The sequence below is a fragment of the Ceratosolen solmsi genome, unplaced genomic scaffold (assembly GCF_000503995.2).
Source record: "Ceratosolen solmsi marchali unplaced genomic scaffold, CerSol_1.0 scaffold6, whole genome shotgun sequence".
NCBI lineage: Eukaryota > Metazoa > Arthropoda > Insecta > Hymenoptera > Agaonidae > Ceratosolen > Ceratosolen solmsi.
Genome location: NW_011948414.1, coordinates 7,557,465 through 7,575,120, shown reverse-complemented (window position 1 = coordinate 7,575,120; position 17,656 = coordinate 7,557,465). Strand labels below are relative to the sequence as shown.

At 25.2% G+C, this 17,656-nt stretch overlaps 2 protein-coding genes across 2 annotated transcripts; one reads left to right on the top strand and one right to left on the bottom strand.

The window, feature by feature from the left end:
- Positions 1–5,146: 5,146 nt before the first annotated feature.
- pins (G-protein-signaling modulator pins) lies at positions 5,147–9,813 on the bottom strand. Its single transcript, XM_011506787.1, has 3 exons — positions 9,548–9,813; positions 7,821–7,972; positions 5,147–7,445 (listed from the first exon to the last, which is right to left on the bottom strand). The coding sequence occupies exon 3, from the start codon at positions 7,416–7,418 to the stop codon at positions 5,583–5,585; it is 1,836 nt and encodes a 611-aa protein (XP_011505089.1). The 5' UTR covers positions 7,419–7,445; positions 7,821–7,972; positions 9,548–9,813; the 3' UTR covers positions 5,147–5,582.
- Positions 9,814–11,209: 1,396 nt separating this feature from the next.
- LOC105367927 (G protein pathway suppressor 2-like) lies at positions 11,210–14,856 on the top strand. The gene is made up of 8 exons (XM_011506786.1): positions 11,210–11,361; positions 11,424–11,637; positions 11,713–11,857; positions 12,090–12,210; positions 12,542–12,595; positions 13,376–13,525; positions 14,037–14,125; positions 14,478–14,856. Exons 1-8 carry the CDS (start codon positions 11,265–11,267, stop codon positions 14,649–14,651), a joined length of 1,044 nt encoding a protein of 347 aa, XP_011505088.1. The 5' UTR covers positions 11,210–11,264; the 3' UTR covers positions 14,652–14,856.
- The last annotated feature ends 2,800 nt before the right edge of the window (positions 14,857–17,656 follow it).

Sequence of the window (17,656 nt, the reverse complement as noted above, 5' to 3'; positions counted from 1 at the left end):
GATCATATTTGATTATAAGTTATTAAATGTTTTCTTAAATATCGAATAAGTTTTACTTAGAAGATTATTTTGAAAAATTTTATATTTTCAGGAGACATTATTTTCTCGGCCTGCTGCATTGAGATCTGTATTAATTGCAATTACAACGTTCAAATTAATTATATAATTAGTTATAAAATTAGATATTTCATGATTACGTTAAGTATAAATAAACTATGTGTTACTAAAATAATTGAGCACTTATTTCTGATTCAAAAAGTGACAAATGTACTTCAATGAAATCTTATTATCTTCTATTTCACGTGTCATTCTATCGATATGAAATGAAATAAAATATTTATTCTATGCTTTTTTTCAATAAGCATTTCATTATTTGGAAAAAAAATATTAGACTATCATTTAATATAATTAACTGTCATATATATGCATATGGTACCACTAGAATAACGATATAAAAAGTAATTTATACGTGTGATTAAAAATTGTTTTATTGATTTAAAGATATATTTGCTGAATAAAAAATATTAATGTTCAATAATTATTAAATTAATTTAATTGTATATGAATAAGTCAAAACTTTTTCCACATATATTTCTTTTTGTTCCGGTTCAAAATGATTGTAAAATTTTTCGTTTGTCAATGCTAATTATACATCTAAAATTAAATATATTTTTTATTTTTTCTTCTTCTTATAATTACAACTTTCGTCATTCTTACGAATTTATAACAATTTCTTTTCTCTGATATCTGATAACTTTAACCCGATCATTTATTAAATTAAGAAATTCATTTTTAACGGATGTTATATAACTTATATATATATATATATATATATATATATATATATATATATATATAAGTTATATAAGTTTAAAAGATTTCAGCTAAAAATCATTATTATTAAAAATTTTTTTTTAATAGCATCATGGTATAAGTATCTCGTATATGTATAATACGTATTTTACAATAATCGTAATTTTAATAAATAAATTGTACGTAAATTTAAAAGAAATTTTTTAAATTATTCAATAAATATTAGTTATATCTGAAAGATATTGCTTAATTACCTACAGTTTTAATTTGAAAATACATACAAATCATTTAGTAAACATATTTTGTAATATGATAATGGGAGTTTTTTTATGGATTTTAATATTTTTATTCAAAATGATATATATGATAATACTAATAATATGCTAGCAATAGTATAATTTTTTTTTATTAATTCTTGCTTTAAGATTGGCTATTTATTAATTAAATCATTATGCATAGTAAAAACGATTTCAGTTAATTCGCTGACCTTGGCTAAGATTATGATAAAAGTGATATAAAGAATTTCTTTCACGAAAGTATATTAACTACTTTATTACTATCATTTTAAAAAGAATGATATTTTTACATATATAACAATTAGGGATTTTTTCTTAAGATCAGCTATTGGAAAATATACATCTTTTATGTAATTCAATATAAAAAGATATTGTGTCAGGTGAATATAACACATAATTTAATTATTTAATTCATTAATAGAAAGTAATATTTAAGCAAGTATTTTGGTTAATCAAATCACCGAATCATATTATCTGTTGCTTAATCTTTAAAAAATCAAATTATTATAAATTCAATATTACATTCTTTACGTATTCGTATTCTGATATATTAATATAACACTATTTTCATATATAAATATTAACAATATACTTTTGCTTATAATGTTAATAATTACTTTTTAAATACAAAATATGAATTAATAAAAAAACTTTATTCTGTTTGTAAAAAATGAATGTAAGTCATTAGTAATATATATATATATATATATATTACTTTCATTTTAGACAAATAGAATAGAGTTTTTTTATTAATTCATATTTTGTATTAAAAATTAAATATTAACATTATATGCAAAATATATCTATCTATCTATATATGTATGTGCGTACGTGCGTGTGTGCGTGTGTTTGAAAATTATGAGGATTTGGAATTGATAAATAAATGATATATCGAAATTTCAGTTTAAAAAACTTAAAACTTTAATTAACTATTTGTTTTGGTATAAATACAATATATATTGGTATGATCTGCGCCATAACTATTTTTTTGTCGCATAATGAATATTCTAATGTATACGAATACGGTACGCATAAGGAAAACGGCGTGATCATCGAAATGTATATAATATATATATATATATATATATATATATATATATATATATATATATATATATATTACTAGGTAAATAATAAAAAAAGATAAAGTCGAGGCTCTGTATTTTTCTAATATGATAATAATAACAATATACATATATATGGAAACTCTGAATTGACTTCTTGAGGCAATATGTCCTTTGTCACATCTTTTTCCTACAATAAAATTTAATAATATAGTAGCTTTATAACAGCTTTATTCCTATCTTAAAGAAGTGATATTATACGGTGCACTTAAAAATATTATGGAATATTTAATTAAAGAAGAAATTTAATTTAATGCAATAGTATTTGAAATGTTTATTATAAATAATAAACTATAATTTTCTAATAATTTCATTTAAAATATTTAAAAATAAAAAAACTATTTCATTTTTAATAGGTTATTTCTTTTGAAAAAAATACAAACGTATTTATAAAGAAAGATGTAATATTTAAGTAATAATAATAAAGTAAAGAGTTAAATATGTCTGCACGTATTTTTTAATATTATTTTTGTTTTTATTTTCTAAATGATGGAGCCAATGTGTCAAATGCACGAACACTCCATCCTCTCATGTATATATTATGTATTGCACATAATTAGATACTAAAATTGTAAATTTTTTATAGTACATGTAATATAAAATATTATTATAGTTTGTTATTAATTTAAGGGAAGATAAACAAATTTTTTTATAATTACCAAACAATTGTATTTATAAATCTTTTAATTTCAAATGCTGAATAATTTCAGAAATAACAGCAATAAAAAACAATTCAATTTTATTTGATGATTTTTACATGAGATTAGGTTAAAATTATTGTAATGGAATGGTTAACGTATAGTGAACAAATTCGAAAAATTTTTTATGAAATCTTATTTAATATATAATATAACATTTCAAAAAATTAACCAAGAAAAATATTTTTACAACACATGTCAAGTATAGACTTAGTTTAGCAATATATTTTTAAGTATTTGTCATTTGATTATTCATTGAAACTACTGTAAAAATATTTGAATTTTTTCAGAGTAGTAATTTGATGGTCTAATACTGTTTTATTTTTATAAATTAATAATTGTATATTTCTGATATTTTGATATAAACTTAAAAAGTTTTATAAATATCATTGATTAATACATTTTATAATTTACCTATAAAGGCAGATAAAAAATTAAATTGAATAATGTTACGAGTATGATTATAAATGTTAAAAATTTAATTCTTTACTTTAATATGTAGAATGTGATGAACTTATTTTAAAGTGTATAACCCTCAATATTTTCATAACTTTTTCGTATTTTTTGAAAATATCATTTAAGTTATATTTTCTAAACTCTACAATAAAATTGACGCATTTTTAAGCGATGATTTGATATACAATTACCATTACTACACAATTTATTTAAGTTAAGAAGAATTTATGTAGAATAGTTATTCTTTGCTATCTTTTCTAGAAGACGTTAATATATATAATTATATATTATATATATATATATATATATATATATATATTTTTTTTTTTAGTTATTATTAATTGTATTAATGCAAGTTGTAGATGTTATTTATCAAGGTTGGCATTATTTTATCAATATTACGCTATCAAAAAATTGAATAAATATACATCCGTCAATTAATTAATAAAAGGAATTAAACAGAGAGTGAAATAAGCTTACAACTTAAATGCATTTTACCGAATGCTTTACTTTAACAGTGGACGGGCCATCCCCAGTATTTTTCCACTGAAAAGCATTTCAATGAATTTCCAGGTTCATCCAAACATTAACCAATGAGTGCTTTGAGAGCTTAAGTTATTATAAATAATAATCATAGTGGATTTCTGTATTTTTTACAGATTCGAGTGATAATTTTAATTATATTTATGTCATTATATGGTTACGATACAGTAGTTTAAGCATTTGGAATATCGAAGCACACATGATTTACACAATACTTCATTAATATTCTGGCACGTTTGTAGACGATGCACCGCATGAATAAACAAAACATTAGAAAACTAAAGGTTTTAGGGTGATGGACTCTATAAATTAACAAATCTATAAGGATTATAGAATTGAATTGACAAACTTGTATTAATTTATATTAATTACTAACTGATTCCTGGCGGTTCATTTACGATGGCTTTTTAATCCTAATTTTTATCATAAAATATTGTGATAGTACATAGTTTATCATTGTAGAAAAAGAGTAGATAAGTAAAGAACAACTATCAAAATTTCAGTACAATCAGTCAATTGTCTTTGAAATTGTAATAAAAAATAAAGTTACAAACTACAGGTACTTAATTGGTCATAAATCGACTTACAGATAAAGTAATCGTTAGCTTTTAGGACGTTATTATTATATTTTTTTACATAGTAGATAATTAATCAGTTCTATATATATATATATATATATATATATATATATATATATATATATATTTTTTTTTCCTTCTATTTTGTTTGTTAAAATATCATAATTATTTTTAAAAATGATAATGACGATTTAATTATGATTTGAATAAATAACAAATAGGCATTTCCATTCGATTATATTAAGTACTCAACTTCAAGTACTACTTTATATCCTAAACTAATCTCGTAAGTTGAGTATTATTTAGATGAAGATGGTTCTTAAACTTGAATTTCGAATTACAATGTAAATTTAATTTTGTAATACCTAAGTTCCAAATAGATTGTAAAGAATATTATTATATGATTTGTTTTTGAAGCGAGCTTGTGTACAACTAACAAAATCACAACTTATCTTATAAAAAAACTTTAAACTCATTCATACTTTAAACGTAGATCGTAATTATTTAGCTTATAAATGTATAAAATATAATATTAAATGATACATTCTGTATAAAAAAAATTGATATAAACAATCGATGTACCAAAATACTTTTTATATTAATATAAAACAATTCTTTAATTCCATACATAGGTTGTATAACAATTGTATCCTGTTAAAATGATTTTGATAATGAAAAATAATTTTTTAATTATATCAAGAGAATTAATTGTGTATTAACAGCCTTGTCATCACAATTTCAATTGAATATCTATTTCTATGAGCACTCAAATCAGTTATTTTGGAAGGGACATTTTAATTAATCTAGTAATAACTATTTGAGCGGTTATTGATATCTAAATTTTTTTTTCATTTTTCTTTCGAATATGATCTAATAAAAGCTTAGTTTTTATTATTAAAGTATTTGTGAGCTTGAACTGTGGGTCAAGAGCTCACAATTGTTTATAGTCTGGTTTTTAAAGTCCAATGAGCTAAAACTTAATAAAAACATAATTTTTCTAAATATCCGATTATCAATTGTATGAAATTATAATATACAGACAGTATACGCAATATACAATGCTAATTTTACAACTTATATTTTAATTGGCCCTTTAGCACGCTGATCTTCCATGCGACCTGCTTGGAGCCTCTGTATAAGGGTAAACAGATCCTCCTCAGGAACTGTAGCTCCAGATGGACTATTATCATTATTTTGTGATTCTTGTTCATCGACATCTTTGAGAACAGGGAAAGTTGGCAGTGGGCTGCGCTGATCTTCTAATCTAGAGCTTTGGCACCGAGCTAACATTTCAATAAACGAATCGTCATCAACCAAGGATTGATTTGACGTTTTAACAGACGCTTTGCTTTTTGTGATATTTAATCCTGGTAGGTATGGCAATGTTACACGCTGCTCATCCATTCGTTTACTCTGCATTCCAGCTATCAATTGCAATAAATCGTCTTCATCTTTGTCGTTGTTTTGATTTAATCCAATATTTTTCTTCTGATTTGTACGAAGAACGCAGCGTTGATCATCCATGCGCCCTGATTGAAATCGTGAAAGTAATTCAAAGAAGTTTTCTTCGTCTTCTTCCTCCTTTTGCGATGGTTCCGGAGCCATTCCAGCTCGAGCATGGAAAGTCCCTTGCGATTCTTTTGATTTAGTATCAGGGGTGAGTTTTATGAGATCCAAATTATCCATACTTTGCCTACGTAGTCTGTATCTACCGGGCGATGAAGCAATGATATTCACCGAGGCTGTATTGAGATTTTTTTTATCGTCATCAACTTTTTCAATACCCAAAATTTTTTGAAGATCGACAACATTCATTTGCGCAGTTGCTTGGCCCATTGCGTCACCAAGTTCTCTTGAAATCTGTAAATGTAATTTGGCGTAATAGAGTGCTTTTTCATGATTTCCCATTGCCGAGTAAGCATTGCCTAAAGACCAGCAAGCCCGTCCCTCTCCCACTCTATCTTTCAATTGTTGGGCTATGAAGAGATGTTGTAAATGATATTCAATGGCCGCATCGTAATCCCGAAGCAGTGTGTACGTATTGCCTAGAGAATAGCAAGCTTGTGCTTTAAATGCTTGGTCACCAAGTTCTTGGGCCAGAACCAAAGTGCGTCGATAATGTTGGGCAGCTTTTTCAAACTCGCCTAGAAAAATATGAGAATTTCCCAAATTGCTATTAGCTCTTCTTTCTGCTGCTTTTTCACCGAATTCACGAGCTATTTTGAGTCGATCATTATGGTATTGAATTGCCTTCTGAAAATCACCTAGCAAGTAATACGTGTTTCCTAAATTACCACATGCGCGACCTTGAGCTGCAGAGTCACCAAGTTCCTTCATCAATTTTAAATTATCTTGATAATAACTGACGGCTTGTTGCAAGCATTCTTTAACTTCTTCCGAATATTCACCCGGACCTTGATGTCCTTCCCTACTATTATGTTTACCTTTAGCGTGGTATATATTTCCTAAGTTATATAATGCTCTACCTTCGCTTAACTTATCTCCAATTTCCCTCGATATTTCTAAATGACGTTTGCAACAAATCATTGCTTCATCAAATTTACCCAAAACTTTCAATGTATTTCCCAAATTTCCACTCGACTTTGCTTCCCCCAATTTATCACCCATGGATCTTGCCAATGTTAAATCGTGTTTGTGATACTGCATAGCCATCACGTAGTCTCCAAGATAAAAATAGGCATTTCCTAGTTGACTATAAATGGCACTGAGTGTTCTTAGATCATCGGTGCCAGCTTGAATGGCTGCTCGAAAAAAAGCCACTCCAGTTCTGCAATCTCCATCTTTGCAAAGACGTTCACCTTCTAAAGCAATTTCCAAACACATGTTTGAATCGCTACCACTTAACTGACCTTCGGTCGTCAAGTTTTCTGCACTAGCACTTAACGACATTGTGACTATTTAATTTTCAAAATCTCTCTGTAGAAACAATAAATTTCTAATTTATTAATGGCAAATTAAATTATTTAAAATAGAGTCTTATGTTTAGTTAGTAATTTGTAATGTTTAAATATTGAGTATAGCGAAACTATGTAATAAGCACACATTTAATTACTAACAAAATAATATTCTTTCAATTATTTAAATTAATTTAAATAATATTCAGTTGCGGAAAAGTATAACAAAGTTATATAATATGATTTCAACAAAATCTATTAAGGAATTAAATTGTTTGAAATTTATGTAGGAATTATAAAAATATCTACAAGCAATTTTATTTACTTTTTATGTAAATGCGATTAAAAAAATGAATGAAAATATCTTTGTCGAGTTGTATTAGCATAAATGGCTTACCAACTCTATTCTTTTTATCAAAACGACTGTCTATATCAATTAGCACCTAACATTATAGCATGTTGTTTTGTCTAAAATTGCTTTATTAAATTTTTGCTCTTATTATCTTTGTTGATCTGCATGTATAATCTTAATTTTTGTGTTCCAGTTACCTAAACAGAAAATTTATTAAAAGCGTTAAAATTTAATTTGCACGTTTAACATTATTGCGTAGAAAATTAAGTTGACTTTTAAAAACTTATTTTTTCTATACGTGGGTATTTCAATAATTTTTAAAAATATTTTAAATCTTGAATTTGGCAAATGAGTAATTAGCAACTTGCAATTAATTATAAGACTACAAGTAGTCTTTAATTTCAATATCAATTAAAAATAACATGATTAATAAATAACATATGACTTTACATAATATCGAATCAGTATTTAACTTTATGTACATTAATGAAATCAGCAAATTAGTCAATAATTTAAAATTGAAATAACTTAATAATTTTACCTAAAAAATCTAGGCTTAATTGTTAAACATAAATGGTAAAATGATATTTCTAGAAATTTTAATGATTTAGTTCTTATAAATGAAAGGTTTATTTGTATTAGAAAATCATGCTCGATATAAATGGCTAAATCATCTAAATGTTTTATTTTATTAGATTTCACCAAATGATATGCTTCAAAAATAATTTTTAATAAACATAATTATATGTAGTTAATTAATAAATATATACTATAACAATACGTCACATTGTATATTATTCGCACCCATAATGAAAATATAGATATATAGAATATAAATAAAAACAAAATCATGAGAGAAAATGAAAACAGATTTTTAAATATAAATGATGCTTGAAAATAATTTTTTTTTCATCTTTAAAAACATTTGTTATTTCTTACGTAATGAAAAATGTTTGTATATAATTAGCACATTACAAATTTAAGGTTTAATATATAAGTAGGAATTATTGTTTAATGAATTTTTTAATTTAGAAAAGTATTTACAAATTTTAAATAAATTAATAGAAATAACTTATAATGATTTCTTAGCAATTATCAGTTATATAATTTTGCTTACAGTAATCATTTTATTCAGGGAATAATTAATCTATATTTCTATAGATAATATTTAATTAAAATATTGAATCTTAAAGGTTTCTTTCAATGAAAATATCATATTATTTTTTTTTCTCTGTTTTATAAATACTATTGAGAATAACCTCAAAATAAATATTTTATCGTATGTTTCCGTCATAAGAAGTTATATATTTACAAATTAAAATAATTTTTACGTTATAATTTTTATATTATACATTCTTAGAAAACAAAAAACAAGAAACGAGAAAAAAGAAAATAAAAAAAAAAAATAAATACATAAGAATAATGTTATTTTTTAAATAAATATTGGGTCTTGAAAGTTGACTTACATTCGTATTTATAATTAACTAGGCAATAAGTGTTTAGAAAAATAACAATTTTTCATATATTTGAGTGTTGTATCGACTTTGTCAAATGCAAATTGGAGTAAACTTAAGTAAAAAGTGTCCAGACACCTACGACCATTGCAATATTCATTACGATGAAGTAAATTTGAATAAAATTTGTAATATTTTCATCAACTATCTCACTAACGCAAAATAGTAAAAATACATTTAGTATTACGAACTCTGATAAAAACGAGTATCCATATATCGAAGCCTTTGAATAAAGTTCAGTAGCAATATGATACTTACGATGAAAATTATCGTATGAAAAGAAGAGTCCCAAGGTAATGAAACTCTGTATCGTAACGCAGAACTCAGACATGCGTTAAAAATTATATTAAGAATAATAATAATAATGTGGCACTGGGTTCACTCGATTCAGTCAATGAAAATAATATAAATTTGTAAACAGAATTTGTAAATTGAAATGGCGTCACTTACTCAACACGACTCCTCCCTTATTAGTAATGAGTCATTAGCCCTCGCGAGAGTTTCGTTTCGTTTCGAGTCTCACAGTTGGATTCTCACAGTTTGGGTTGATAAGTGGGGAGGGGAGCCATTACATGATCTTTGTCTATTTAGTAGAACTGACTTCGATTCTGCGCCGAACCGTTAAAATCCAATTGGTTCGGTCGTGCCTACGAATTTCAAATATAGGTAAGCTCTAGGATAAAATCATTTTTCACATTCGTTCATTAAAAAGTCGAGATTTTTATTCTAAAATGTCAATAAAATGTTAATAAAGATAATTATTTCTATTTAAATACAATTGTCATTCTTAATCGAAGTACTTTTCAATTAGTGTGTTTTTCATATTTATAAACGCTTATGTGAAATTAATCAGAAAGCAAAGGTATTAACGCTAATAATAACATCAATATAATATAAGAAAATAATAATATTTTATACTTATTTTTTCAATTTCTGTTGTATAATCATTCTTTTACATCCCCGTGCCTAGCTCTTATTTTATATATTTTCTATTAAAAACAATAATCCCCACTCCCGAAACCCTCAAGCCCTCCCCCTTCTCGACGATGTTGAGCAATCCAAGCAATTCCAAAGGTGTCGTAAGTGCGCAGAATCCGACTTTCATTGCGTCTATATAGAAATATATATGTTTTTAAGAACAGAGAGAAAATATATATGTTTTTAACTTTATTGTTTATTAAATGGAGCAGGGGTAGTTTGTAGTGTTTGCAGATTTGGACTTTCTTATTCTGTATATAATTAATACTTGGGATTTGAGAGTCCAGTGGATTACGTGCTGTTGTTTATCGAGCAAGTTTCACAATAATCACAACTCAATAGTATAATTTATTTATTTAGTAGAAAACTGCCTGATCAGGGTTATCGACCATCAATGTTGAACTATTTATCATTCTCACTAATATTACTACTATCTTTATTTTCTTTTTATGACCCTGTAAATGGGGTTACTTCGTCATGGATAAAAATGAGAAAATTTAGCTAATTAGAGAACGTTGCGCCGAGAATCATTTGAAGTGCAAAATTTATTTGATTTTAATTAATATTAAAAATATGATATTTGTAATATTAAGTTGGTTCTCGATATCTAAAAGTTTTGGAAAACAGTATTTTAACAATCTGCAAATAGATAAATTTTAGTATATTATTCAATAGAAAAATAATCGATTAGCCATTTATTATTAGTATAATGATTTTATATTGATAAACTATTAGGCTGTATCATTAATGCGCTCATTTATGTCCTTCGATTGGATTTAAGCTTAAACATTTGTAATACAGATGTGCAATGCGATTGTTAAATCTTTTCATAATTATGATTAGATACGTTTTCATTGACGTACATTTACCTTTTCTTTTATAAGTATCAATTAATTTTTATTCCTACCAATATAAAATATTTGTTTTAATGTTATGAAAATTAATTTTTTTTATCCAGGTAGATTGCCGCTCTATACGTTTATTGAGTCAGATAAAAATGCCAGCCGTAGTGGTTGGACCTCCTCAACGGAGCGAACAAATGTGGCAGGCTCTCAAAATACATATTACAAAAGAAAGACAGCGTAAAAAACAAGGTAAACATTGTATATAAAAATTTATTTGATAATATGTATAGTGAATAAATGATATATATTAGAACAAGAAGCTGACGCAGAAGAAGAGCGCCAAAGAAAAGAAAGAGAAACGCAACAGAAGCAAAATGTAATGACTCTGGGAGAAACGCGAGAACAAATTTCTACATTAGAAAGTGAGTTAACGCAATTTAAAAACGAAAAGCATCAATTATTTGTACAATTAAAGAAGGTCCTTCATGAAGATGATAATAGAAGAAGACTTATCAAAGAAACAAAGTAAATTATTAAAGTAAATTCTTGATTAAGATTCTATAATTTACATGTTATTTTATAAAAAAATCTTTTTTAAAGTGTATTATCAGAGCCAATGCAACAAGTCGGTGGATATATTGACCCAAGCACAACGGTACATCCTCATTTATATCTTCCGCTTCCAACCAGAAGTCCTCTTTACAAAGTTACTGCTGTCACACCTCCTCATACGTTAATGTCAAGTGTAAGTTGAAATTTTACTTTTAAAAATGCACTATCACTTTGCTTAAATGTTAAAATTTATAATTCTTTTATTATAAGCAACTGGTAAATAAAAATAATTTTTAACTTCTTACAATAATTGTATATTGTATCAAGCTTAGATTAATTAAATTAGATAATTCATACGACGTGCACAATTTATGATCTTAGATATTTATAAAGTATTTAATAAGTTTTGCTTTTTTAAATAATAGGGTCCTTTGAAAAGATCACATAGTCCATCACCACCGCCGCTACCACCAGTGTCATCTTATCATCCCGGCTATGGTTATAAACCACCTCCTTCTATGCCAAGTTATATTTCAACATCTTCCAGTAAGTTAAATGTTAAAGTATCAACTTTTTTAATTTGAGTATTTGAATAATTGAAATTAAACAAGAATTTACCAAAAAGCAAAATGTAGAAATTTAATAAAAGAAGATAATTTAATTTATTAATTTTGAATACCAACATTATTAATGTGCATTAATTAATCATAAATGTAAATATATATATAAAAATTATGTTGAATTAATATTATTGCCATTTAAAGATTTATTATTTTCTTTGATTAATATGTCTTTGAAGAATTTTTTCATTTTATACATTTTTATAAGATAATTTTTTTCTCAAATAAGCCATAAATCCATGATTGTATTCTTACAGAATCTGAAGAGGCTGCTAGGAGATCGAGTGATTCTCGAGTTGTTCTATGGAATAGTAAGTTGCTTATTTATGTATTTAGCATTTATTTGTACATGTAATCTTTATATCTGTAATTATTGCAGCAAGTATCTTGTACATAAAAATATATCAATAATTGTTTTTTATTACAATGGATGAAGTTACGCTTTCATTTTATGCTTATTTTAATAAATTATACCATCGTTCACATATGTGATGATTTTGTCATTCGCTAAAAAGTAATAAACTCTCCTTTTTTTCAGAATTTTAATTTTAATTTTTTTAAATTTACTCAATAATAAACAAAATTAAAAGTATATATACTCACAAATACATGTACAGCAAGATTTTCTTTTCTTATTGAAACTACCATCAATTGCCATCTAATAAACTGTTGATAACATTAATAGCGATAATCATTAAAATTATAATCAAATACTTTTTCGTTCTATGAAATGTATGATTTCAAAAAATATTTTCTTAAATATTCTTTGTCACTATTCTTGTTATTTTTTAATTTTGAGTATTTATTTCATTATTGTTATACTTTAAGAAGTAAATTAGAGTTCCAATTCATGGTTTCATCGCTATTGGATTTTATGAAATATAATAATAACAATCCTTTGGTAAAACAGTTTTATCATAAAAATATATATTATTATTATTATTAATAAGTATATCAATGGAATAAATATTTCAATAATCTAACGTTGTGAATAGTTTTGAATCTTATTTTAAGCATAGGACAAACTAATAGGACATACTAATAGACGATTTTCAATCACATTATCAATCATTCGCTTTACACTATTTTAGAGTCTCCTAATCAGTTTCCTGGTTCAAGTTATTATGGGCCTGCCGCTGGTCAATACGACTTTTGTCCGCCTACATCGCAACGTGTCTCAGAGCCTGGAAAACCAGTCTATTTAACTGCTACTCGTGCCCCATTACCAACCATTCAAACAGGTAAATGATATTATAATATCTATTTTATGTTAAATTTTATCGTTGAAGATAGATAGTTATTAATGTGAAATGTGAATAATACAAGTTTCTTAATAAAAAAATTAAAAAATAATAATCATTACGTATATTTCTATAAATGTGATATTATTAATGTATAGTTGTTTCAAAATTTTAATCGACTATAAATCTTTGTATTGAATTTTGAATTTCAAAAGACCAACTTAAATCAACGATACAATATTCCTTCACATTACTTTAATATTCATAATTAGAGTGTCTATTAATCAGTCGGATATAATGAAATATATTTTAGTAAGGTAGTTACAATTTATTTGAATCAATCAGTCGTAGAGCGTAATTAATTATGTATTGAATAAGATAGCCTTATGCAATCAGAAGAAATGCTTTAACAAAAATTTAGTTTAACAATTAATGAACTCGGTATTGATATTTAACACTAATTAAATTACAGTCTTTACTTATTATTGACTACCAATTTTTTTGCAAACAGTACCTTATACCGAAGATAAGTTCTACTCACGTCCAGGAAGTCATGTCGCCGTTCACGGTGGAGCCATACCAATTCAACAACCTCCGCAGGTATTTGCACAACCTATGATTATTATTAATGTTTTTACGATTTATTCGATAATAAAATATTTAAGACTTATCATTTATCAACTATATTTACATATCAACTATATTTATAACAATATACAAACATTTATCGACTATATTTGCTTGAAATTTATTGAATTGTTACATTCGTTACATTGTCAATTATTACTGCATTAATGATAGATTTTCGCATTAGTAATGCAATCTTTGTGATTTATTTTCACGGAGTAAGTTGGACTAAATTTTGACCGAAATCATGTTCTAGTTATCTAACGATAACTAGATCTTGAAAGAAATTCTTCGATTCTGATGAAATATTGTGACGATTTTACAGGGAGCGAAGACGGGTGGTATTACAAGTGGTTACCCGGTTCGAGCTCCACAGGCATCGCAAGGACCGTATCCACCGGCACCTCCGGGTGCTTATGTGAGTGTAGCTGGCGCAAATGTACCAGGACGACTTCTTTATACTCAGCCCGGACCACGATATCTTCAACGAGACGTTTAATGTGACATAATTGAAATTATATTTTATTACACAACCGCAATACAAACAGTAAATTGTTATAAGCTTAATGTGACTAAATACAGTGGCGAAAAATTTTCTCTTTAATCGCCTTTTCTAACGATTGTTTTGAATTGTAATAGATTTTACGGCTGACGATAAGTAAAAACCGGTATATTTTACTTTTTTTTTTTTAATAAAAATACACCACTAATAATAATAATGAAAAATTCTATTATTTATTTTATTACATATTTTATGAAATTATGAGGATGTACTTTTTAATCAACTTTTTAGAGAAGACGGAGTTTTTTCTTGTTCTATGTGTTATTATTGAAACACTTGAACTCCGAGGGCTTCCGTTTCAAATATTGTTTTTGTTGTAAAATCTGCAGAAGATTTGAAGATACACATATTCTCTAACAGTTTTGGATCTTTAAAATAAAATAGTATTTAAATTTTCGTTTAGTAAATAATAGCTTTTATTAATATTTAATACTTAAATGTTAATTAATGTTTCTTTTCATTTGTCTCCTCTATATAGCTTTATAAATTGATAAGTTATTTGTCTTTGTTAAATGTTGTGGATAATTAAAAATGCCAAGTATTGGCTTATCGAGTCATCGATACAACGAAGTTTATCGATCTATACTTCCACATCTTTTTTGAAAGGACGTTTCGTCAACTTTGCGTAGTGCGTTAAATACACGATCAAGAGCTATCATCAATTTTTCAAATAAGAAGGTATTCAGAAGATTAACAATACACCTAACATGTAATTTTCCCATCAAATCTCTTCATACTATTGGACTTATTTCATAGGAAACAGAATATTATACGAACACTAGTTTTGTAGTAATTGAGTAATTATAAAAATTGTATTATTAAACTGACTGAAGCAAAATATATTTTATTTTATTTCTACTTTACTTTACAAATTTATATAGTTTATTAGTTATAGTATTGAAAAAACTTGTTGCAATACTATAGATTTGCTTAAAAAGATAATATACACCTTACAGAATCAAAATTTTATTCGTAATATATATAATTTAAATATATTTTGCAATTACATGTTAATAAAGTGAGAAAAAATCCATTGGAAGTAAAAATGATTTATTTTAAAATATTATGTCTTGTACATTACTTTTGAGGTAAGAGAATCAATTCTACATCATTTATACATTCCGTAGATTCGAATCTATTATTTCAAAGATTTTTTATAAAGCGTAACTAATCGTTGAATTAAAAAACACAATCTATGAAATATAAATAATCAATCATAAATGATAAATATTAATTTACTTATATTTTCTATTGGTGACTGCAAGATTACTTTCTGTTATATTTGTGGAGAATGTTATTTAAAAGAGATCATGTGAAGCTACATTAAATATTTTTTATTCTTCTTGTACTGTAATAAATGCTATTTTTATGATTCGATTCATTCATTCAAACTTTTATTTTATTTTCTTAGTTTTTAGTAACTTTGTTATAAATATAAGAGCTGATAAATATGATAAATATAATCTTTTACGATTAATATTGTGAAAATCGTATGGATAATACTCAGTTGAATTACAAATATTACTTAAAGTATTTATAAGTTTTATTAAAAATTTCCTTGTGTCATTAGTGATTTATTAATTCGAGCTTTCAATAATGGAAACAAAATTATTATATTTATTTGTTAGTTAAATTGTTAAAATATATTAACTTTCTTCTAGAAACCATTTTATATGTAATTAGTATAATTATTTATAGATTTAGAATTTTTTGCTTCCAATAATATTATATAACTTTACAATATTTAAAAATAAATATTAATTTTATTTTAGTTTTAAATAAATGTACATTAGTTTAAAAAATTATAATTTGATAATTTCAAGTTTTGTAATATTTTATTTTTTAACTTTGATTAAAATCTTATTGCAATTATAATTTTTCGAATGGGAATGAATTCATTTCCGTTAAAAAATGTTTCAAATGTTGTTATATTATATATAGCTGTCACAAAAATAAATTCAGCTTTCTAATAATTAACAAAAGAAAGTTCATTTCTTAATCGCATAAAATACTTAAAATACATAAAATTTTTAAATACAATGATTTTTATAGGAAACACTCTAGTCGGATGATATATTTTTAATTATTTGATTCGGAATCAACTTTTTTTTTTTATAAGATTTATTGCAGATCAGTTTTTAGTGAAAAAATAAAATATGTTTCAACTGAATTAAAAAGTAATGACAATTGTATTTTTTCTAATTGTTTTTAAAAAATTGTGGCATTTGTATTGCTTTGTCATGTTCTGCATTAGTTTTAATTTTAACCATTTTTTTACGAACAGGAAGTTTAATATTTGAATGTTGTTTAGAATCAAATTTGTTGGATCATAAAATTGTTAATCTATGCTCATTATTTTTATGAAATAAAATTCCTCTTGACGTTTCATTACTGTTGTCTTGATTGTGCTGAAAACTTTGGATTTTCATATTTATAAATATTTAGAAATGTACATTAAAATTATAAGAGAAATGGTAATTTTATAAATTTAACAAAATAAATATAAAAAATTAAGCTTGCAAAGTCTTTTAGTTCTATTCCTTAATATATTTTTTAATAAATTCTGTTTCCATTTGATTATAATATGATAATGTTGAAGCTTTCGTAGACAGTATATTTCATATTTATTCTAATTAACAATATATTTTCAAATTTTTATACGGTTTAATAATATCGAATAGATAGGCTCTTTTTTTTTTAAAATAGCAAAATTTTATAATCAATACGTTCAATTATTATTTTTTCACAAGAGATATAATTTATAAATTTATATTTAATTTATGAATTGTGGACGTTGCTATTAAAATTCATTTATCCATTGTTAAATGTTTAATTTATTTTGCAAATATCAAGCATTTTGTATTGAAGTTTAAACAAAATGGAAATTGCTAAATTTGTAGTTACACGAGCATAATCAGCTTATGGAATTGAAATATTAATCA